Source organism: Molothrus aeneus, chromosome 6 (assembly GCF_037042795.1).
Source record: "Molothrus aeneus isolate 106 chromosome 6, BPBGC_Maene_1.0, whole genome shotgun sequence".
In the NCBI taxonomy this organism is placed as follows: domain Eukaryota; kingdom Metazoa; phylum Chordata; class Aves; order Passeriformes; family Icteridae; genus Molothrus; species Molothrus aeneus.
In genome coordinates, this window is record NC_089651.1 from 57,698,949 (window position 1) to 57,722,139 (window position 23,191).

The window sequence follows — 23,191 nt, forward strand, 5'->3', positions numbered from 1 at the left end:
GAGCAAAATGTGTGTTCAGGGCTAAATCCTTTCATTTCTGACACAACATCAGGACTTACCTTCTGGCCCCTTTCTCAGCTCTGCTGCCCTTACACTGCCCTGTGTGTGATCAACATCACAATCTAAAGCAAGGAGGTGTTGGGAAGAACTAAATGAAGCTCTGCACACACCTGGTTAGAAAACAGAGGTCACCAGGGATAACAGTGGGTCCCAAGCTCAATCCCACTGCTGAGAGCAGGATGCCATCAGTAATCCCAACAGCAGCCTGTGAGCACAGACAAGGCCAGGGTTGAAGGTGCTCCAATTCCTGAATTCCAGATAAATCAAAGAAATGCTCCAAACCAAACAAACCAGCTGAACAGGGGCACTCAGCTGCACAGATCTGAGACAGAACAAAAGCTTTATCTCCTGTTTCTGCCAGGAGCAGGATGCAGACAGGTTTAAGGTGAGGGTACTGTGCCTCAGGGCTGTGCCAAGGGGCTCTGTGAGCAGTGACTGCAGGGGACAGGATGTGGCAGGGCAGCACAGCCCAGCTCCACGTTCCTGTGCTCCAGCAGGAACTCTGCCCATTGCCAATTGTGCTGCTCCATCTGGTGCCAATCAGGATCTCTGCTGGAGCACTGGGCCCAGTTATCAGCAGCTCTCCTCAAGGCTGGGGAGCAGATGGACAGAACCCAGAGAAAGGAAGGGAAAAGGATCACAGCTCTCTTCAGCTCTTTCTCAACTGGTTTATTCAGTTTACAAAAGACAAAGGATGAAGGCAGAAATTACAGCCATCTTTGACTGCTGCAAAAAAAAAGATAATTAAATTTTATGTGACCATATGGAAGACAAGTAGTAAGAAATTTACAATGGGGCAAGGGAGGGTTAATTAGTTTTAGGAAATAGCTCCAACTTTCCAGCTGCTGCAAGAGCAGCAAAGAACTGGAATTGCTTGAGGAGTTCATGACACTCCTTGCCTTGGAAGTTTTAAATCAGAGTAAACATTTGCCTCCTTGTGAGAGGTAGCTGAAATAGGTGCTCTCTGTAAGCCCCTTCCACATCACTGCCATGGCTCTGTATTTCCAGATGCAGCTCAGGGCCCAGGACCAACCTGCTTTAGAAATCCACCACACCACTTGCATAGTTTTAAAAAACCCTTTCTGGCCACTATCTGAAGGAACAGCTGTGAACCAGGACAAGGTTCTGTGGCAAATTTCATATGAGACAAAAGGTCTTAAAGGTGAGGAGTAAAAGTAATAAATGTGCTTGGACTCAGACAAGGCTGGGTGTTCTAAACCAGTACTGCTTCAGTTACGGAGCATCTCTGATTTAAATTGATTCTGCAGGAGTAGGAAATACAATTACCAACTCCCTGCTCAGCATTTGCCTACAGTGTAACCACTGTAGTGCTGAGAAAACACAGTTATGTGCTAAGACTGGTGGTAGTGAACAGGATAAATGAGCCACTGGAAACTGGACCTGGACCTGTTTTCAAGGTGACCTGTAATGTTACAAACCAGCTGTCCAGGTCTGTTCCAGCCTGTAGTAAGGTTAAAAAAATAAATACTTCTAGCTGGATTTCAACCCACCCCCCATCATGAAGCTCTCACTGCATTTGTGGAAGACTGGTTAGGGAGGTGGAGAGAGGTTGAAAGTAACAACATATATACACAGATATATAAAATATATATCATATATATGGATACTGGAAGAAGGAGATGAAATCATAGCATTTGTTCTTAAAATTTCCTCTGTCCCCTAATTATATACATTTACTTCTTTCATCAATAGTCACCCAGGCTATCAATGTGTCAGAGCACACACTGGTTTGTATAAAATTCTTTTTACCAAAACAAGTAGTTTGGTAAAAATTGTCCCTTAGAATTTAGTTAAAGCATGGCTGATAACTTACTACACATAAGGAAGATCAATGAGAGTCATATAACAAATGCTAGAACTGAACTCAGTCCAATATAAAATGGCCAGAATAAAAAAATTCATATAAATAGTCCTATGTACACTTTGGCCAACACTACAAGAGGCCATAACCTGACTGGCAGTGCAGGTCACCTGTCCACAGAAAAAAAAAAAAGTAAAACTAAATCAGAATGCACCAAAAATAGTTAATGATCAGAATTATGGTAATGATAAGAATTATGTTGCTTTAAGCTGGAGAAGAGAATTTCAGCATGTGGCTCACCAGCCACAAGGGCAATGGTGTCTCATGTTCCAGCAGCAAGAAACCAGACCCCACCTTCCTGCCTGCTGCAGGCTCTGGCCAGCACCACCTCTGTACCAAGGACATGCACCGGCCTGGCACCGCCGCCCTGAGAGGAACACCCGATCTGTAGCACACAGGGGAGCGTGGACATTGGATGGCAACACACAGAGGAAAAGGACAAACCAGCAACAGCCATGACTGAGGAAGGAGAGCCTAGAAGAGAGGCAGCTGCAGGAGCTGTGAGGAGTAGACGGGGTAGCCCAGGGGCGGGTCGGCCGCCTGCACGGTCAGGTTGCGCAGCAGGGCCGGGTGTGCCTGGATGCTGTAGCGCTCCTCGTCGTCGTTGGTGGCGTAGAGCAGCTCCCAGGACAGGTTGGCCCACTGGCCTCTCACAGCTTCAGCATTGAGCTTTCCCACCTGGACTAACAGCTCTTGCAGAGTGAGGACTCGCCCTGTGTAAATTCCCTGCAAGAACAAACAGATGAGGATGTCCAGGACATTGTCTGACAAGAGACAAGAGCGTTTTGGTTACAAAGCACTGAGCGAAGCTTTGGGGTTGTGTGGTATTTTTGGGGTTTTCAGGATGAAGGAGGAATTGAATTTGACTCTATGTTTTTAGAAGGTTAATTTATATAATATAATATGATAAAATAATAAAAGAATGCTATACTAAAACTATACTAAAGAATAGAGAAAGTATCTTGTTAAACCTTCTGTAAGTATCCTAACTAAAAACTCATGACTGACTCCCCAGAGTGACACACAGCCTGATGGTGATTGGTCATTAAGTAAAAACAATTCACATGAAACCAATCAAACAACCACCTGTTGGATAAACAATTTCTAAACCACATTCTAAAGCAGCAAAACACAGGAAAAGCAAAATGAGATAATTATTGTTTTCATTTTTCTCTGAGGCTTCTCAGCTTCCCAGGAGAAAATCCTGGGCAAAAGAATTTTTCAAAAAACATGACAGTGACAGGGCTGCACTCTATGAACACTTTAAACACAGCAAAGTCTAAACCAGTCCCCTCAGTTCAATGCCTCCACTGGAATATAACCAGGAAATATTGCTGCATCTAAAGAACAGTGCAGTGGGGTTTTCAACAACAGTGGTGCCAGCTCCTCTTTAGTCTCTTTAGTACAAACCAACCTTGCATAGCCTTCATGTTTTAGAACACAATTACAAGAGGGGGAAAAAACAGTGAAAAAGAAACCCAAACTTTGACCGAGTAATTTTTCTCCTTACCATGCTTGGATCATGCCCCAGTGAGAACAGGTATGGCTTTTCCTGCAGAACTGCTTGCTGCCACTCCAGGTCTGACACCAGCCCAATGTACCAATCGCTTTCGTATCCCTCCAGGTAATTCACCAGCTCTCTGAAGTTCTCCACTGGGCCCAGGCTGGCTTTGTCCAGCATAAGTTTAAAGGTGTATCTGAAAGGTGCAGAGCATCATGCAGTCAGTTGTGTGGCAAAGACAGGAGGAAGAAAGCTCTTCAGGCCACAGAGGATGGAGAGGCTCCACCAACTCTGTCAGTCACTTCTTGCCAGCTGAGTCACTGCCAGTCAGTCTGGTTGTGCTTTTAGCTCACCCACATGTGAAACACATCAGCTTAAACACCTCTCATTCACTTCCAACACTTCCCCAGTGCCTGATAATGGTTACTGCCAAATATCTAAATCCAGCACAACTGCTGAGATCCGGGGTCAATGAAAACAGGTTGTTTTTCCCCATTTAACACAGCAGATTGGAGGCAGCTGCTGTGGAGAAGAAAGAAGAACCTCCATACCACAGGCTTCACTGTCTGGAGTCCCAGGCAGTATTTATATAGGAAAAACCTACAAATAAATTTAAATTATATGGGTTTAACAAAACATTAATGAAATGACACTTCTCTATATAAATTTCTAATCTCAGGAAACTGTTTTCTTTTACCTGAATGCTTTTAATGCCAGCTGGAAGAGCTCTGGTTTGCCTGTGAGCCAGTCCAAGCCAGCAGACCAGGGGATGCCACCAGTGTATGCCCTGAAGACGTGGCGAGGGGCAGGCACGGCGTTATCCAGCCCAAACAGACCAAAGCAGCACGACAGCACTCCGTGGATGTACAGCTCTTTCAGAGCTTGATCTTTCATCAGGTCTGTGAGTAAACTGGAAGGCTTCTCTTTCAAATGAAAAAAGTCCAGCTGGCTCAAAACAAAGTGGTACCATTCCTCAGGAAACCTCTGCCTCATTTCACTGACTTTGGAAGAAGGCACTGGAGCTGTTCTCCATTCTTCCGGGATGCTCAGCAGCTCCGAGTAAGAGCAACTGAATTCTACACGAGGTAAAACTTCTGGCTGTTTCCCTTTGTCCACAGCAGGCAGCCCAAGCACCATAGCCCTGTTTAATTTATCTTCTGGAGACATTTCTTGTAGGAAGTCTTGGCTCTGTGTTTCTATAGACCCTGGAATAGACAGGTGCACTTTGGGTGTCAGTCCCAACTGCCCAGGATCTTTTCTGTCTCTTGTTCTGCTACTGGGTTCAAAATCAAAAATGTCACTCTCATCAGTCCAGTCCTCCACTGTATCAACACTAAAGCTGTCTTCTTCCCTCAGAGCTCTGGATCCTTTCACTGCACCACTATGCTGATTTTCTGGAAATGATTCTTGTTTGTTCTTGTTGGCACTGCCTGGGCTTTCCCACGTCTTGGATTTTTTATAACAATACTGGACAAGCATCCATACAAGGACCTTCACAAAATCATCTTTCAGGTGCTTTAAATTCTCATGGGAATCGATTATTCCAGATAACACATTCCTGGCATCAGAATACAGCCGCACAGGAACCACAGTACAGGGAGTCAGGATGTGTCCAAAATGGGGATTGGGAGACAGAATCCTTGTGTGCTCCTGATGTTCAAAGGCCATTTCAAAAATTTCATCCACTCTGTGAGCTTCAGCAGCATGGCAGGATGTTTCCTGCAGTTCTAGCCCCTAAAGCACACATGAAAACAGCTTCCTGTTAGTCTTCACCAGGACATAACTTTAATGCTAGCAAGCATTGCAACAGAATTATTCTGAACAAGATGATTGTCAGTATTTCCACAACTGAAGCTACAAATCTATCCAGAGATAATAGCAATAACAAAGCACTCACTGCAATATCAGGCACAGATCAATGTCTTAAATAAATCTTTGCTTGATGCAAATCTTATTAGCCAGCTTATTAAAGCTATTCTGTCACAAGCTAAATGATAAAAAATTTCACATCTGCTACTCATGTAAATTGCAAGGCTAATTAGTACAACACTCATCTTAGAAAATTAAATGTAAATCAGTTACACTGCTGAAATGTTACACAGCAAAATGTTTGCACGATTTCCAAACATCAACATCTCAGTGCTCAGCATGCAATTACCTTAATGTTAACACCACAGTAGGTGAAGCCTTTTTCCAGCACCAATATCCACATCAGCCTGTCCTGAAAGCGGCACAAGTAATGAGACCCAGGCAGAGAGAGACCTGGGCAAGAAAATAAACCAAACAAAAAACTACATATTACCTTTACTACATGACAAGGAAAGGACTCAAAAGCAAACACAAAATATTTCTGCATCAGCATTGCAATCAGTTAACACTGGCTAACCTGAGAATCTTGAAAAAACTGGCTGAAATTGCAGCTTTGAAAAAGCTGTGGAAAGTTGGAAAACCTCACACAACTGCAGGACTACATTATTCACACCAGACCAGGGTTAAAGAACTCCACCCTCAAATCCCTTTGCAGAGATGACTTTCATGATTAAAGATCATTTTTTGGCTGCATTTCCAACCACACAGTTCCCACTGGAGTGTTCTCTGGAGACCTAAGGTCCTCCTTACTGAGAATACATTAAAGAATCATTATATACCGCAGGAGTTTCCTAATGGCCCAATTTGCTGTGGAGTAGGAAGTTTATTTGTTATCAGAGAAATAAAAATATAACTGGACTGGAATTTGAAAACCAGGTCTATAACAACAGTAAATTAGTACTCAAAAAAAAAAAAACACCAAAATAAACCAGCCCAAACTTTTTCTTTTTTTAACCTATGCCACAAAAAAAGCAATGCCAAAATTCCTAAAAACTGATGGTTATACTGTATTTGAACTATAGCTGAATGTCAAGCCCCATAACACAATGGTTCTATTCTTAAGCATGACATTTGCTGCCAGTTTATGAACTGCTTCTGCTGTCACTCATGTCTGGTGACCACTCACTTGCAGAACATTTTAGTTTTAAAATGTTGTAAGGTGAAATCAGTGAAACCAACCATTAAACAGCAGTTAAAATTTAAGTAACCTTTTCTAACCCACTGAGCTAATGAAGTGCCTTTTCTTGCTAACATTTTGCAAAGACTTTAATTCCTTTCTTGCTAGCAGTTAAAACTACTAAAACTCCTTTACACAGAAAAAACTCTGGGTTTAAATTAGTGACACACAAAGTGCTATCGCTTCCTTTTGAACTCATCTGAGAACACCACAGTTTTTCTTGCTTCAAGACATTCATTCACAGATTTTCCCATTAAAGAAGAGACTTTTTACCCCTCAAGACTAGTGTTTTAAATTATTTATTCTAAGGCATACATGCTACGACAGTCATGATGGCAATGGGGGAAAAAACCCCTATTAAAATACTTATATATATAAAATATAGATAGATATAAAAGATAGGTAACATATGTATATATATATATTTATGACAGATAGCTATATATTATTATAATAAATATATCTATTGTAAATAGAAAACATAATGGACTAATGCAGTAGACAAACTGAAGTATTCTTGAGAGAAAAAAACTTTATGGTTTTATTTAGTACCTCTCTCTAACCAGTGATGCAAGTGCAGCACATATTTCCTAGTAAAGCACCTGGATATTTTCTTCAGAAAAGCATGATTAAGGTTAACTTCCACTGCCTTCAAACATTAGGCCACTTTTTCCAGCCATAAGCCATTTTCTAAGAGGCTTATGTAAATATTTGCCTCTTGTCTAAGGGCTACAATCTTTTGATTATTTAGGTTACACAAAGGCTGTTTCTCAAAAAAATGACCTTGCAATTTTAAAACAGTTACTCTGTCTCCAGCTGGGAAAAAGACTGGGCATTTCTTCACCTCTGTCTCTGTAATTCTGTGAAAAGCCCATCACAATGCCTTTACCAGGCTGTAAATCCACAAGTGCTGCTACAATCCCACCTCAACTGCCTGCACAAGATATGACATTAAATCTTATCAATGGGTTTGTTCTCAGCTGTTTACTTAGGCTACATCATGTATTTCACAAATATCCAGTATTCACCATAACAAATTAACATAGCCAAATTAGCAAAGTCACCTTCTGGATGCTGAGTAATGGGATTGATGCAGAGACAGACAGACTTACAGAGAGCAGTCTGACACACATCCTTCTCTATGCTGTCTGGCTAAAGAGCCCAATTTACTGCCTCCAGCTAGGTGGGATCAATGCATTCCATCCTTTTTATTCTGTAAAGATTAGGGTTGATACTGTTTCACCACCATTTAGTCTCCCCTTAAAGGTAACAAAAGAGTTATTTTTTACTAGGATTGTAACAAGTAGACATAGTAGAATCATTAGCTGGGAAAGATCTCCCAGATCATCAAGCCCAGCCTTTGACTGAATACCACCATGTCCATGAAACCATTTCACAAACTGCTACATCTCCTTGTTTCCTGGATGCTCCCAGGGATGGGGACACCACCACCTCCCTGGGGAGCCTGTTCCAATGCTTAACCGTTTGTCCAGGGAAGAAATATTTCCCAAAATCCAACCTGAACCTCCCCTGCTGCAACTTGTAGCTCTTCTATTCTTTTCTATTCTTCCCCTTTGTCCTATTGTTGGTTGTACAAGAAGGATAAAAGTAACCACTTTTTCCTGAGCAATCTCTGAATATCAGATTTAACCCAGCTGTGAAACTTGGTTTTCAACCACCGATTCTCCTCCCTTCGGAGGGATCCAATCCCAAGGGTTTTAGAGCATTGGGAGGGATCTGATCCCAAGGGTTTTGGGGCACTGGGAGGGATCTGATCCAAACCTTTTTGGAGCCTTGGGAGGGATCTGATCCAAACTTTTTGGAGCCTTGAGAGGGATCTGATCCCAAGGGGTTTAGGGCATTGGGAGGGATCTGATCCCAAGGCTTTTGGGGAACTGGGGGGGATCTGATCCCAAGGCTTTTGGGGTATTGGGAGGGATCTGATCCCAAGGCTTTTGGGGCACTGGGGGGGATCTGATCCCAAGGGTTTTGGGGCACGGGGGGGGGGATCTGATCCCAAGGCTTTTGGGGTATTGGGAGGGATCTGATCCCAAGGCTTTTGGGGCATTGGGAGGGATCTGATCCCAAGGCTTTTGGGGCATTGGGAGGGATCTGATCCCATGGGGTTTTGGGGCATTGGGAGGGATCCAATCCCAACAGTTTTGAGGCCTTGGGAGGGATTTGATACCAAGGGGTTTAAGGCATTGGGAGAGATCTGATCCCAATGGGTTTGGGGCGCTGGGAGGGATCCAATGCCAAGGTTTTGGGTGGAAAGCCCCATTTGCTGCACTGTTTAGCTGCATTATTTCAGTGCTCCCTGTACGTACCCAGGCCGCCGGCCGCCAGCGCAGACTGCAGTGCGGCGGCCAGGCCGGGCACCAGCTGCCGGTAGTAGACGGTGTCGGAGCAGACGCAGGCGGTGCCGCCCGCGGGGCCCGGCCAGCTCCGCAGGGGCCGGGGGAAGCCCACCAGGAACACGGGCAGGGTGAAGAGGGGCAGCAGGGGCGAGGACAGCAGCGCTGAGACGGCCACCAGGGCCAGCAGGACGGGGAAGAAGGCGACGTTGAGCGCGATCAGGGCGGCGCTGGATCTGCGGCGCTGCTTCTTCTCCGTCCACGAGGTGAGGAGGATGGCGATGGCAAAGTGCAGCTTGGACAGGAACTGGAGCAGCCGATCCCGCAGGAGACCGACCTGCGGCACACGGGCAGGAAGCGCACGGTTTGTAGCCTGCAGCACACTCGGCACAGATACAGTAATTTTAAGAAAATGAAGCATGGCTATCATTGCTTGGTGTGAGACTGTATCTTACACATATACAGATTTTAGCTTCTGTCTGCTGCTGGGTCCTGGCCCCTGCTGTAATTCTCCAACAGAAACAGAGACTTCAGATAACAATTATCTGCTAAATTTTACAATATGACCATTACCTGTTGGGGAAGATGAAACAGGAAAGCCTTATAAATATGATTGTCTGGCAAAAGATTTTGAGAATATAGAAACTATAAGTGAGATTGAACTGAAAGCAAGCTTTGAGATACCTCAGTTACTGAACAACTGGAAAACAATGGTGTGGCCAGCTGAAGGTAATCCCCTTTTGATGAAACAATACCCTCTGCCTGCAGACAGGTCCAAGGGTCAGAGCAAACCCTACTAGCTTGGCAGAAGGGGTCCAAAGAGGGGTTTTTAGGGTTTAAAATGTAACACAATATGGTAATGTAATGATTCTTATAGGCTGTATGTAAATGCTATAGGATTTGTATATTGTACTAGATTGGTTAGTGAGAATTAGAATATTCAACACAGAAGAAGATTTATTGTATTGTAACAGGAACCTCACTCTCTTACCTTTTTTACTCCCTTATGCTCTTCCCCTCTTACTGTCTCACCCTCTCATCCTCTCTCCCCCTCTCTTCTCTCGGGCCTGCTCTGAGCTGTGTCTGGCAGCTCCCAGCAGGGCCCTGCACCCAGGCCCTTTGCAATAAACCCCAGGTTCCTCGACCTGGCTGCAGAGATCTCTCATCTCCGACCCCCCACCCATCCCAAGGCTCCTACAATTACCAGCAAGAGTTTGATTCCTGTATCAAGGCTCCTGTTCCACCAGAGGTCTGGATTAAACACCAAGATTTGTGCTGCTGAGACAACCACCATGTCTAGTAAGGCATTTTCTGTATTTTGCCAGACCTAAAATAGAGATATGTTAGAAATACATTAAAAACCACATCTATTATCTCATGCTTTCATGACCTGGAATATTTCTTCCAGGTCACCTTGGTTCTCAAGTCATGTAGAATAGCATTTCTAAGGCTAACATATTTAAAATTTAAATTACCATTCTGAACATCCTTGTGAATCCAATGGAAACAGACACGGAATGTAGGTTTTGTAGGGAATGGTCAAGTGACAGGAATGCTATCATAGCAAATGGAGACACTGCAATTGAAACAAAAGAATCATTGACCTTCCAAAAACACAACAAAAGTCAACAGAGGTAAGCAGTCTTATTGCAGGATGGAAATCCCAGCACAAAAAGAGAAACCTTCCCTTCATCATCACAAACTCCTCTTTGTATTACACTCCCACGATATCAAACAATTTATTTGCACTAATAGCCCAGGACAACAAACATTTACATTGATGCTTAGCTCTTACTTGCTATTAGTTCCTTTATCCTTTATTTGTTTCTCCAAGAGAATAGTCAAATAAGTAAAAATAAACATGGAATAGCAGTCATCAATGTATTTCCCCAAACTAATGCTTCTTTATGAAATGAAATAATTTAAATCGATTTTTTATTCCCTCAAAGTAGATGCATTTGTTTCTAACCTACCAGAAAGGAGGCTCTTCCCTTTACTAGCAAGCTCTAAGAACCAAATATTTGGTCAGCTTGAAGACTTTCAACTCATTTTGTTTCCAAGTACATCTTTTTAAAAGTTGGTACTGCAGTTGTAACTAAAATCCTTTAAAAGGCCCTGCTTTCTCAGCTGGGCTTTTAAAAGGCTCAGTTTTTTAGGTTCACCCCTATAAAAGATATAAATCAAATCACTTCCAAATTTAATCACTTTCAAATATGTTGGACCAGTAACTGAACTCAATGCACAGTTTAACAAGACATAAAGAAGTATTTCCAGCCACTTGGTTTCCCTTGGTTCATTCACAGAATCTTGCACATACAGCAATTCTAGAGTTTCAATCTCCCTACAAGCATCATCTAACAAACAAGAGACAGTGGTGTATTCCTACCTAGTGTTAGTAAAATCCTCCTGACAACACCAACTTTCATTAGCCTTCTTTGCTTCTCCATGAACACAGCCACAGTCCTGACATCCTTTGGGTAAAAGGGGTTTCTGAAGACTCCAAACAAGTACACTCTCTGAATCTCTCTAAGAATCCACATAATTACAAGTAATAGGATCAGAATGTAACTTGCTATGGCCTGGGGTCTGGCTTGGGAAAATGACGAGGAGCCTGCAAATTGATGCAGCAAACTCGCTTCTGTGAGAGCAAATGCCAACACAGCCACATAGAAAATAAATTCCCTCCATCCAAATTGTATTCTAAGACCCCTGTGAGCATTTTTAGCTTTGCTGGAGGCTGAATGGCTGATCATGGTGTGTTTGAGGGCAAACCCAATCTCACTTAGGTTAAGACTCAGTATGAACCCAAATCCAGTCATGAAGAGGATCACACCGAGGGGGCTGGGAATGAAATACGATGCTATTGCTGTTCCAGCAGAAATGAGAAACATTACTAACAACCTGTGAAGGAGAAAATAAAGAAGATTTGCTTGAAAAGAAAAAGGTTATAAACAATACTGATGTATTTTACAATTGTATAAACATTTACTTGGTGTTACTTGACATAGGTGAACCTCCTAGTCCAAACTCCAACAGTTGTTCCATTCCCCAGAGAAAAAGTGCATCAAGTGGGGGCAGAATTCCCATTGCCCACAAGAATGGCAGAAAAAGAAACAGGATGTGCAAAATCTGGTTTGTCTGCTCTAGAATGGGTGCGTTGACAGCAAACCTGGATAAAAGAAGAAATGGATTTGACTTCTGTGAAAGGAAAAATAACTTCCATGTGGGAAGACTTCTTGTTTAATTACTACAGCAAATCCCAAAGTAAAAACCTTACACATTCAACCTATAAAACCTAATGAGTATCTTTTAAAAGGAAAAAATAAGGACATATATTTATGCTTGGGACAATAACACATTAATTAGAACACCAGAACACAGACTAAATTTTCATTTAAAAGTTTTTGAAGCCTTCAGATGAATACAGTGATGCAATTATCCCAATTATTTTTGTTACTGCTGTGATAATACACTGAAAAAATACTTGTGCAAAAAAGAAAGGTCCACAGGCTCCAAAGCCTCAACTGTTTAACAAAAAATTATAAAGTATTTTTTCAGAGACACAAAAGCAAACTTTCATGCAATTTCAAGGCCCAAGATCTAAGCTTTAACACTAGAACTGGCACGTTGCCTGCACACCTACAGATAATACTGTATCTTCCTAAACTGATTTATTTCTACATAAAAATGTCAAAATCTTCCTGCAAAATCACAAAGATCAGTATTAGAAATTTGCATAAATTCTAATCCATATGTAGTTTACCAGTTAAAGGTGGTGGACTGCCAAAATATTTGGTTTCTCTCTCCTTTTTAATAAGTAAGCAAGCCTCACAGGAATTTTATCAAGACTTTTGACAATGTCTTAATCTTCTCCTCAGGAAATTGGATAGAAGAATTTGGAGTCCAAGACCACATGTATAATTTTTGTACCTCATCTGAAGTGGCAATTAGGGTAAATCATTAACAAGGACATCTCCCAGTGCAAAACTAGCAAATTCAAACATGCTTTTTTTTAATGTATCTGAAGTAACCCACCCATAAAATATGTACATGTGACAAAGTGCTATAAATATCACCTGACAGGGAGAAAGAACGCAGAGAGTAAATCTAAAAGTATCTTGTTTTAGGAGCCTCAAACTACAAATACTTCAGCTAAGACACTCATCTGAAAAACAGAAATGTGACTCTCCTAATTTATAGACTGACACAGCTCTTTCATATTGGAAAAGCAATTAAAAATCCAAGTTCAGAATCTGTATCATAAAGTCACAGCAATATTCCCATTCGCTTATCCATTCATTAAAACCAAATTCAGAGGTTTTTGGCTTTTTTTGCCTGTTGTATAAAAGCCTCTGCTATCACTTTATGGAGCTTTAATTAGGAAGCATTCCAGGATGAAATCTGGACATAAATCCAGTAATCCTGAGCTTGCAGTGTTTACATTTATGATTCCAGGTCAGGAACATGTGTTTTCAAAACACATCCTTTAAAAGGATATATTTCCAAATGCTCCAATACAAAAATATGAAAAATGACGTGGTAGAAGATAGCTAAAACTATCTCTTACTTACAAACTGCTCTTCCTAGTTTACATGGGATGCTATAAAAATTTAAGAGCCTTTTATACACAGCATAGAACCTCAATTTTTATCATATATGCATCAATCTTTGAAGTTACTACAGCTGATTAGAATCTCAAAATAAATTTTTCCTCCGAAGAATAATTTAACCTTTCCCATCAAAAATACACAGAATAACCATCACTTTAAGTGGCTAAATGCATTATTACGTTTACCTGTGTGCAAGATCCACTGCAATAAAGACAAAAATGTAGAAAGGTCTCATCAGAGCAGTGATTTCATAAGTATCCAGTGCCTGGAAAGTGGCTGTTTCAGTGGCTGTGTTTATGATTAATGAATACTCTCCTATACATATGGTCACCCATCCAAACACAAAGATCACAACAGTTCCTCCAATGTTGTTATATAACAAGGTTATTCTGTTTGGCAGCAAATACCAAGTTCCCAGCCCACACAATACCCCTGCCAGAAGGGAATGGAATACAGTGTTGATTATGTACTTCTTGCCAGGAATAATAAATTTTACTGTCTCTGAACCTACACAGCTGGAAAATTCAAACTCATCTTCATCTGTCAGGGTATTCTGAATTTGCATTCTTTCTACTGTCACTGTTTTCTGCTTTGCATAGAGGTTTGTCATCTGAAGAGCAAGTGCAGTAACAAACATGAGTCCTCCCGACAGCGCTGCTGTGCACGAGTCCTTCATCACCCCCAGCTGGTACAGGAGTGTTCCCACTCCTCCCCAAAGCCATGGTGTCAGGAAAAGGATGATCTGGTTCACATAGATGTAGGGAGGGGCACAGTAGCCTAATTTGAACCTGGGACCTCCCAGCAGAGTCTGAGGGAAGCGCTTCAAGAAGAACTCCTGCTTGTAGTCATTGAGCAGGGGGACATCTGGCCCCATCCTCGTGGCTCAGGAGTGCTGGCTGGGGATCATCTTTCCTGTAGGAGAACAGGAAGGAATACATGGATACATTACTGATTCTGGAACTCAGAACCCAGGGAATTCTTGTGTCTTCTTTTTATTTACCAAGCTACAGTGGAATTCTGACATGTTGCCGTTAGAATTTCTCAGAATACAACTACTAAGAAAACATCTGTTTTAAAATGTGAACACATTCTTTCAGCTGAGGGTTGCAAATAAAAATATATGTGATTGGGAGATGACAAAACCAACCCATCTCCCCATCAGAATGCCTTCCTAAAACTGACATTCTTCCCACTCAATCTGATTGCAATCACACCTTGCCACAGCCCTCCAATTCCAAATCCTGTTAAGGATCTCTGTACACAGAGCCTGTGTTTCCAGTGACCAGTCACACAAGTGCAGAGACTCAGGCACACAGAGGTCCCTGTAAAAAAAAAAAAAGAAAATTAAAACTCTATGCAATAAAGCTTTTTCTACATAAATATGTTAAAGTATTACATGCAATAAAGCTTTTTTTACAGAAATATGTTAAAGTATTACAAATTGTTTTCCACATCAGCATTGTTACTGTCCTCCCTATACAGCCCAGCTGCAGGACAGGATCTCACTATAAAGTAAAATAAGCAGTTCCCTTTCTGCTTCCTAAAACTTATAAATTAAAAAAAAAAAAACAACCAAACACAATACTTGTGACTTTTAGCAGAATTAGGATATATTCTTCATGGTGCCAATGGAAAAAGCTTAAAGAAAGGAAAAAAAGATACCTGTATACATTTACAACAACCCATCAAACAGAAATAGGTTTGAATGCTCATTCAGAGAGGATCAGGCAATGTAGAAACAATGAATGTAAGGTGATAACTGTGATATTCAAATATAATTCTGTGCTACTAATCATGAAAGCAAGAATCTAGGAGCGACAGCAGAAGTATTCAAGCTAAGAAACAGGGTGAAAAAAACTGCACAAAAAAAGCAGTGCCAATGTCACTAATAATAACTCTATAAAAGAGATAGTGTGTATTAGGAGATGTGCAAGGACAGAAATTCTGACTGACTTTCTTCCCCTGGAGCTGTACAATCTGATGAATATCCATTGCCATCACTGGTGAGACATTAAAAATTAAACATCTGGCTGCCACAGAGTCCTCAAATTACTGTGATCCCTTTTTGCTACAATACCAAACCTTTCTGAGCCCTTCTGAGGACAATTCACCCCATTTACTTAAACAGGTCTCAGTCACTTGACTGTTGACAGATGCTGATCATTGGGGAATGAAGCTGGAAACAGTGCAAATGAGATTTTATGCATTATCATGACTGCAAATTTACATTCCACATCCACTAAGTCAATATACTCCATCATGGAAAGCAGGACCCCACAGGCTCTGTAACTACTCTTTATGTAGGCTGTGGATTTTTTTGGTTTTTTTCAACAAAATATTGAAAAAACAGAGGTTTTTTTTTTTGTCCTACTATTTTAAACCACTGAAAGTTTCTTAAATGTAAGGAGAAGGCAGCAGTCAGTCCTACTGGAACTAATGGAAAAGACACATGTTGACAATGGAGAGGGGAATTCATCCCAGTCAGCTCAGGAATTTGAAAATGTAACAGCGACACACAACTAAAAACGAATTTCAAATGTAATTATAAAATATCACAATTGAATCAGTCTTCTTTAGAAAAATAAGCACTGTTTAGAGGGTGCATGGGCATGGAGCTTAAATTGCTGGGATAGCTACATGCAGTAGAAGATTTATAGGCATGGAAATGACAGAAGCTGAGTTTAAAAAGAAAATATAGAACCAATAGGTGCAGAGTTTTCCTTGGAAAACAGTTTTTGGGCAACTGAGTTTTTCTGGGCTATTTTTGTTTCAAGTTCCAGTCTGCATTTGTGTTTGTTAGTTTATATTGCTAACCAAATGTTAACAAAACATTCCCCTTACAGTTTCTGTGTAAACAATAGGCATCTTTGTGTGAGACACAAGAATCTACGCACATAAACAATATAGTTCCACTTGGCTCTGCTCCAAAACGAGCCATAAAAAGAGGTGAATTTATTTACTGAAGCTTGCTAACTATGGAAACTCTTCCCTCTGCTGTTCTCCTGGCTTCCAGCTACTCAGGTAGCACATCAGGACTTCAAAGGGAGACTCATCCATGTCTTATTCCTGTGCAAAGCCCTAGCAACAAGGCTGCACACATTTGTGAGTGTTTACAGGACCTGGCTTCAATACACATTCCTGACATACAGGCCCAGCCCCACTTTGACAACTTGCCTGGATACCCAAACAACGCCCAACACAACAGTCTGTCATCAGCGAGGGGATCTGTGCCACTTGGATACCATCACAGCAAGGATGGAAAAAGGGCTTTAACACCATAAAGTCGCTTCACAAGTTTTCCCCGCAATAACCTTGTCATTACAAAGGGAAATAAACAAACCTTGCCACAAATTCAGGCAGGAATTCACAGGAGGCCATGAATTTTTGTCTAAATGAACACCATCCTTCACGTGGGCTGATGTTGGATCAGCTGAGTTTGGTTTGCATTTATTTTTAGCAGATTACAGAGTATGTGTAGAGCTGTCTGCCACCTAAGCAGCTGAAACACATAGGGCTTAAAAATCCTTACCTCGATGGTCTTACAGGTGTTTAAGGGTAGGGGTTACAAACCACCTGCTAGCCAAGCTGGAGATGATAAGGGAGATGGGAGGTGAAGGGGAGGCTGTGGCATCCCCTGTCCCACCAAATCCAGATGTATCCCGTGCCCAAACACCGGGTTAAAGATTCCCTGAAGGAAAATCCGTGGCTAAAGACCCCACTGCGCTGCAGGCCAGCTTCCAGCCAGGAGGAACAGTCTGCGAGCCCCTGCTCAGCAGTGCTGGCTCCATTCCCCAGGGCACACAGCATTTAGGACAGCACATCCCATCAGTTATGGGACGAGCATCCCGGGATCCCCTTTGGGAAAGGTCGCTGGCCGCCTCCTCCCGAGGCACCGCTGCCCCTGGCCCGAGGGGCTCCCACCGGGGCCACCACACTTCGCACCCACCCAGCTCCCCTCACCTCTTCTGCAGGCTCTGAATAAAAACACCCAACACCCAGCGAGTACAAAAAACACCTATGCGGTCTCCGGAGGGGAAGGGCCGGGGGGCAAACCCGCGGCAAGGACAGCACCTACCTGTGGCCCGGGCTCGGAGCGGGCAGGGGGCGGCAGGGCACGGGGCCGAGCCGGCGCTGGGAGGAGGAGGAGGAGGAGGAGGAGGAGGAGGAGAAGGAGGATGGCGCAGCGCTCCCGTTCCCTGCCCGCCCCTTTTTCCCGCCCCTCAGCGGCCGCCGCCATTTTGCCCGCCTGAGGGAGGCGGTGGGGACGCGCTGCCTGCGGGAAATGGCTCCGGCCGGCCCCGTCCCGCTCCCGGCGCCGCCTCGGCGGGGTCGGTACCGGAGCGCTGAGGGGCCGCGGTGCTCCCGCTCCCTCACGGGTGAGGGCAGCATCCCAGAATGGATCCGGGTGGAAAAGACCTCTGGCATCATCGAGTCCAGCCCATGGCCAGAGTGCCCGGCCAGGCTCTAACATCTCCGGGGACCGTGACTCCGCCACTTCCCTGGCGAGCCCATTCCTATGTCTGATCTTCCTTCCTGGAAAAAATTCCTCTAATGTCCAATTTACCTCCTCTGGTACATGTTCAGACTGTGTCCTCTCATCCTGGCCCTTGTTTGAATAGAAGAATTTGGAGAGGAATTTGGAAGCAGATCCTGATCCCCACCTGGTTTCACCCTCCTGTCAGGGAGTTAAAGAGGGCGAGAAGGTTCCCAGCATTCTGACATCATAACAGAATACCCCAAAAAATTCCCTTAATCTTGAATAATAATGTCACTTATGTGTTAACTAATTCAAGACACGAACATTGGTTTTAGCCTCAAAACCAAATTAATTCTGTTTCCTTCTAGGTTAAGTCAAATTGAGCATTCGGTGGCAAACTGAAATATAAATCCGAATGCTGCAGTACCACTTCAAATTACACCTGTTTTAACACATTTGTTAAAAGAATATTTAGCAGAGTCGGCATGCATGCTTTTTGGGTAAACTGTAATTAAGATCTAATAAAACTAAAATAATTACATAATTTAGTGTATTAACACCAGGGCACACATGTCTACCTTAATCCCTGTTAGAACAATCACCATGTAGATAGTTAGGAACAGTTATATCTGTTTTACTCTGAATATGTAATTTGACACACAAGCATGTGCTTGGAATTTTAGACAATGGATTCACTAGAAGCAGTTCTCATCAGAAGCATCATCATCTTTTCGTAGGTCTGTTAATCTTTATTCTTCAGAGATAATAAAAAGACAGTTGGATTGGGGAATCCAGTATAAAATCTTGGAAACACCACCAGAGGACAGTGACCATTTGTCTTTATTGAATTTCTTTTAAATGTAGTTCAGTGGCACAGATTATTCCATCCTCTTGCATAATAAATTTAAAATAATATGTTTTTTTCACTATCCTTGATCTAATATTTTTTCATCCTCTCTTTCAAATGCATCTGTTGCAATCCTATTAAAATTATTTATATCTCATAGGTATTCCAAGGTAAATACCATTTCTTTGCAATTCCCTAAAGGTTAGTAGCAGGTATTTACTTTTTGGTTGTCAAGTTTTATCCCGTCCCAGTTTCCCAATTCAGTTACAACTTTATAAAGATGACGATTCTCTTCTGGAATGTTTAAATCCTAAATAACAACAGCGGAGTGAGGGAAGCAGACACTGGATTTATTTCTTTGCAAGCTCTGCTGCTTGTGTTTCAAAACTCACATAAAGCTCCTTCAAAACTCTGAGGAATAATTTCCTGTATTTTCACTCTTGCTCAAAAGAATAAATCAGAATTTCAGTCAGTACAAACTGACTACTGGTGAAGGGAGCATAGTAATTTATTTCTCTTAAGAGTTCTAAGAATTTTCTTGTTCATATAAAATAAGATAAAACCTGCTAACAGAATAAACTGTTCAAGGTAAATTCTGCTGACCTCCAGCTGTCTTTTTCTGGATATCACACAATATATAGCTGGAAACATGAACTATCTCACTGAATTTAACAGGACTCCTGATCCTCTTAAAATTATGATACACATAAACTATTTCCAGATTTTGGACATGGTTTTTGGCTTGCTTGTTCTGTTTGTGAAAAGTCTGTTAGTCCTAACTCCCTGAATATGAACGTTTCCATATTTTTAATGTTGACTTTTCTTGGAGTAATACAGGTACAAATATTTTTCTTACCTTTCTGACCGTTCTTCTCTTCCGAGATAAAGCAAAAAAGTGTTTTCTGTTTGGAAATGCATCTTTTTATGTGTAGGTTTCTGGAGATCTGTGTTTGCTGGATGTGTGTTATCCATGACTACTTTCCTGTGGCTCCCTTGGCAGTAATGCCTTTCAACAACCTGGCCGTAGGCTGTCAGAAAAACACACGGAGGAGCTCACTCCTTTCTGGGTGACTTTATCCCTTTAAAATAAACTTTAGGAAAAGGTTCTCCATTCCTACACGTGAAAGATACCCATGTTTTCCCAAAGGGAAAGGCTTTTGTTGACATTTCTGAGCAACCATTAAGAGTTCCAGGGTAACATCCCATAATGAATGTCAGTAACTGAAGTATCAGCTCCCTTTCAGGTGCCCTTCCTTCATGGCAGCTGAATGTATGCTTCAAGTAATTTCACTATTCCTACCTAGCTGTTTTTTACAACATTAAAACATGAGAGTATTTCTCATCAATTTAACTTTGTGTATAAAGTGATTTGGATTTTATAAGAACTGTATTCTTCAGATGAAGGATAAAACACTGAGTTTGCAGATTTCTGTTTAATTTGTGTAGGATATTCTTAAAATCAGGAGCTTTGAGCTGAATTGTTTTTGTTGTTTATCACGGTAGGGTTTTCCTTTTTTTTTTCCTCTTTGCATTTCATGTTGAAAACATCTTGGTTATGGAAGCAATCTAGTTAAATATTGTATGTTTTGGGAAAGACTCACTTCTCTTGGAAGTCTCTTTCAATTGCTGTATTTTAAGAATTTGTCACTGATCCAAGGAGAAAGGGACAGAGAGAGAATTACAAATAGCAAATTTTTGTACTACTGGAATCGTAAGTGACAACCCAGGATTGACTATGGGATATTCTGCATCTTTAGTTTGACAGGGTGCAACAGTCCTGTGGCCATGCAGCCTTCACAGTTGTCATTTATACCCCAGTGTGTGGATATAAACAGAGACAGATCATGTGTGGTGGTTGTGAGGGTCCCAGGACGAGGGAAGAGATGAATCTGACCCCATATTCTTATATAAGGAGAATATAATAATAAATAATATATATTTATTATGATATGAGATGATATGATAACACTATACTAAAGAAAGAGAAAGGATACATCAGAAGGCTAGAAAGGAAAAAATAATAAAAACCCCTGACTGACCAGAGTCCTGACACAGCTGGACTGGGATTGGTCATTAAGTCAACACAATTCACATGGAACCAATCAAAGATGCACCAGTTGGTAAGCAACCTCCAGATCACATTCCAAAGCAATCAGATAATTATTGTTTACATTTCTTTTCTGAGGCTTCTCAGCTTCTCAGGAGAAAAATCCTGGGCAAAGATTTTTCAGAAGATATCATGGTGGCAATCATGTGGGACACTCTGCTCCAGTGACACACAAGCTCTTACAGCTGAAGCTCTGGGACACTTTGTAGCTTCCAGTGGAATAGGAATGTTTGAATAATCAACAAAGTAGTGTATCCTGTGTCCTTGACCACCTCACCCAATTAAAAATGGTCATATACACACTTGCTGCTTGTTAAAACTTGGCTCAGGTCACCACTGTCCAGCATCCAACTTCTCAAAGACTTAGAAAAATATTCTTGACCAAGAAAATTCAGAGATCTCAGTGCAACATTTGGGCTCTGTGGGATATTGGGAATGAAGAAGGTGTCTCTGGAGGGAATTGGATGCTCATTAAGTGTAGAGCTGCCACATTGGTCATTAGGAAACATCTCTCCAGAAGCAGGTCTGAGCTGCTGGTTTGTGATGGTGCAAAAAGTGCCTTGATCCACTCAGAACTGGGATGGCCCTGGCAGGGCTGGTACCTTCTTAAGGAGGAATAAAAAGCAGTGGTCTGATGTCAGGAACTGCCTGGTTGAGGGGGGCTAGTGGCCACACCCCAAGAGGAAGGAGGCCAAGGACCTTCTTAGCTCACTGTGCCACTCCTTTAGATGTCCTAACCACAAAGCTGTGGACATGGTTATGGAAAAGCCGCTAGCAGCTATTCTAGTGAAATCAGACTAGAGAAGGAGCCTGATCCCATCACTCAATCACATTTCCCTTGTGTACCTGACCTAAAATATTAATTACTCCTTACCTGCTGTTTCTAATTGTGTCTTCAGAATAGCTGCCCAGGGAGGGAAGGTCTCAGTGTGAAGACCCTCCTGTGAAATTCCAACAATATTGAGAAGTTCAGCCATGATTCCTTGGCATACATAATAATAATCTCTTGCCCCTACAGCATTACAGACTATTGGGTTCCACATGGAGAAGGATTCCCAGCCAACCATCCAAATCCTCCCCAGGAGCAAAGCTGGACCTTCACAGCTCTTTTGGGTTGCAATATTGAACGGTGTCTTAGACAGTAAAGAAGAATTTTGGGTAAACTGGTTGCTATTGTGAAGAGCCATGGACACACCTCTGAGCGTGTCTAGGTCTGTCCCAGGTGGTAAAACAATATATAAAAAGACAGAAATGGTAAAGTCCTGTGCTGTGCTGATGTGTAGCACACTGCAATACTGTTAATTAATCTTTGTTATTTTGATGTCCAGTTTTTCTGACATGGGTTTTGATCTAATCTTGAAGAATTCTGAAACTCGCCTTTTATTCTTTTTATGTGCAAGTACATTTAGGAGAGATTTTCATAATTTCTTTGTGTCCAGCTTCTCTAATAAGGTTGGACAGATTCTCACAGTTTCTGTTGCTAATATGATTCCTGGCAAATAGAGCAGAAGGTTCAGGAGAACAAAAGAAGTGATCTAATTTTAGTAATGGTGCAGACTGAGTCTGTCATTTTTCTCCCTCTTTTATCCTGCTACCCTTTCTGAATGTCAAAACCTCTCCCAGCACTGCCTCTTTTCAGTTTGAATTGAATTCTTGTTCCTCGTCAAGGCCTGGGCACAATGAGTTTTTAGATACTCCTCTGAACAGACACTGAATATTTGAGAGGCTGATCAGGGAAATTCTGACTTGTCACAGGTAATTTGCTAAGAACGAACCACTTCCAGTGAAGCTTTTTTGCAGATTAGAAACTCTCATATCTGAAATTTCGCTTAATATGTATGTCATATTTCTATTCTCCATTTTAGATTTGAAGTGTGAATCTATTGCAGTGTAAAGACAATAAAGGAATTTAGTTTCTGAAAGACAAAGAAGGTTGCATTTACTGAAATAAATCTGCTCAGTTTGTGAGGTGCTCAGATCTTGGTCCAGTGAAGTTCTTTAGCTTGTGTGTAATTCAAGTGTGAGAATTTCTGTAGAAGCCTTAACATAAAACAGATTCTCTCAAAGGCAATGGAAATACAAGCATGTTTTAAATTAAATATATGCTTACAAACTTTTCTAGTTTTGGATCTCAGAGGATTGTTCTATGAACAGCAATTATGCTTGTCTTAGTCAGCCTTTTATTCTTGTGCTTCTGTTTTGGATGTGAGAAATAAACTGGCTGTGTATGCAATTTGGAGGATGGCAATTATATACATCATGTGCAGAACTGGACAAGAAAGCAAAGAGTAAAGAATAACATGGTTT

The 23,191-nt window shown here is 41.8% G+C and overlaps 1 protein-coding gene across 1 annotated transcript; it reads right to left on the reverse strand.

Annotated features, from left to right (window-relative positions):
• Positions 1 to 714: 714 nt before the first annotated feature.
• On the reverse strand, positions 715 to 17,579 carry PCNX4 (pecanex 4). The gene is made up of 12 exons (XM_066552179.1): positions 17,529 to 17,579; positions 14,668 to 14,775; positions 13,639 to 14,365; positions 11,833 to 12,012; positions 11,230 to 11,744; positions 10,319 to 10,419; positions 10,048 to 10,170; positions 8,817 to 9,180; positions 5,602 to 5,705; positions 4,141 to 5,177; positions 3,453 to 3,639; positions 715 to 2,668 (listed from the first exon to the last, which is right to left on the reverse strand). The coding sequence occupies exons 3-12, from the start codon at positions 14,325 to 14,327 to the stop codon at positions 2,417 to 2,419; spliced, it is 3,552 nt and encodes a 1,183-aa protein (XP_066408276.1). The 5' UTR covers positions 14,328 to 14,365; positions 14,668 to 14,775; positions 17,529 to 17,579; the 3' UTR covers positions 715 to 2,416.
• Between the last annotated feature and the right edge of the window lie 5,612 nt (positions 17,580 to 23,191).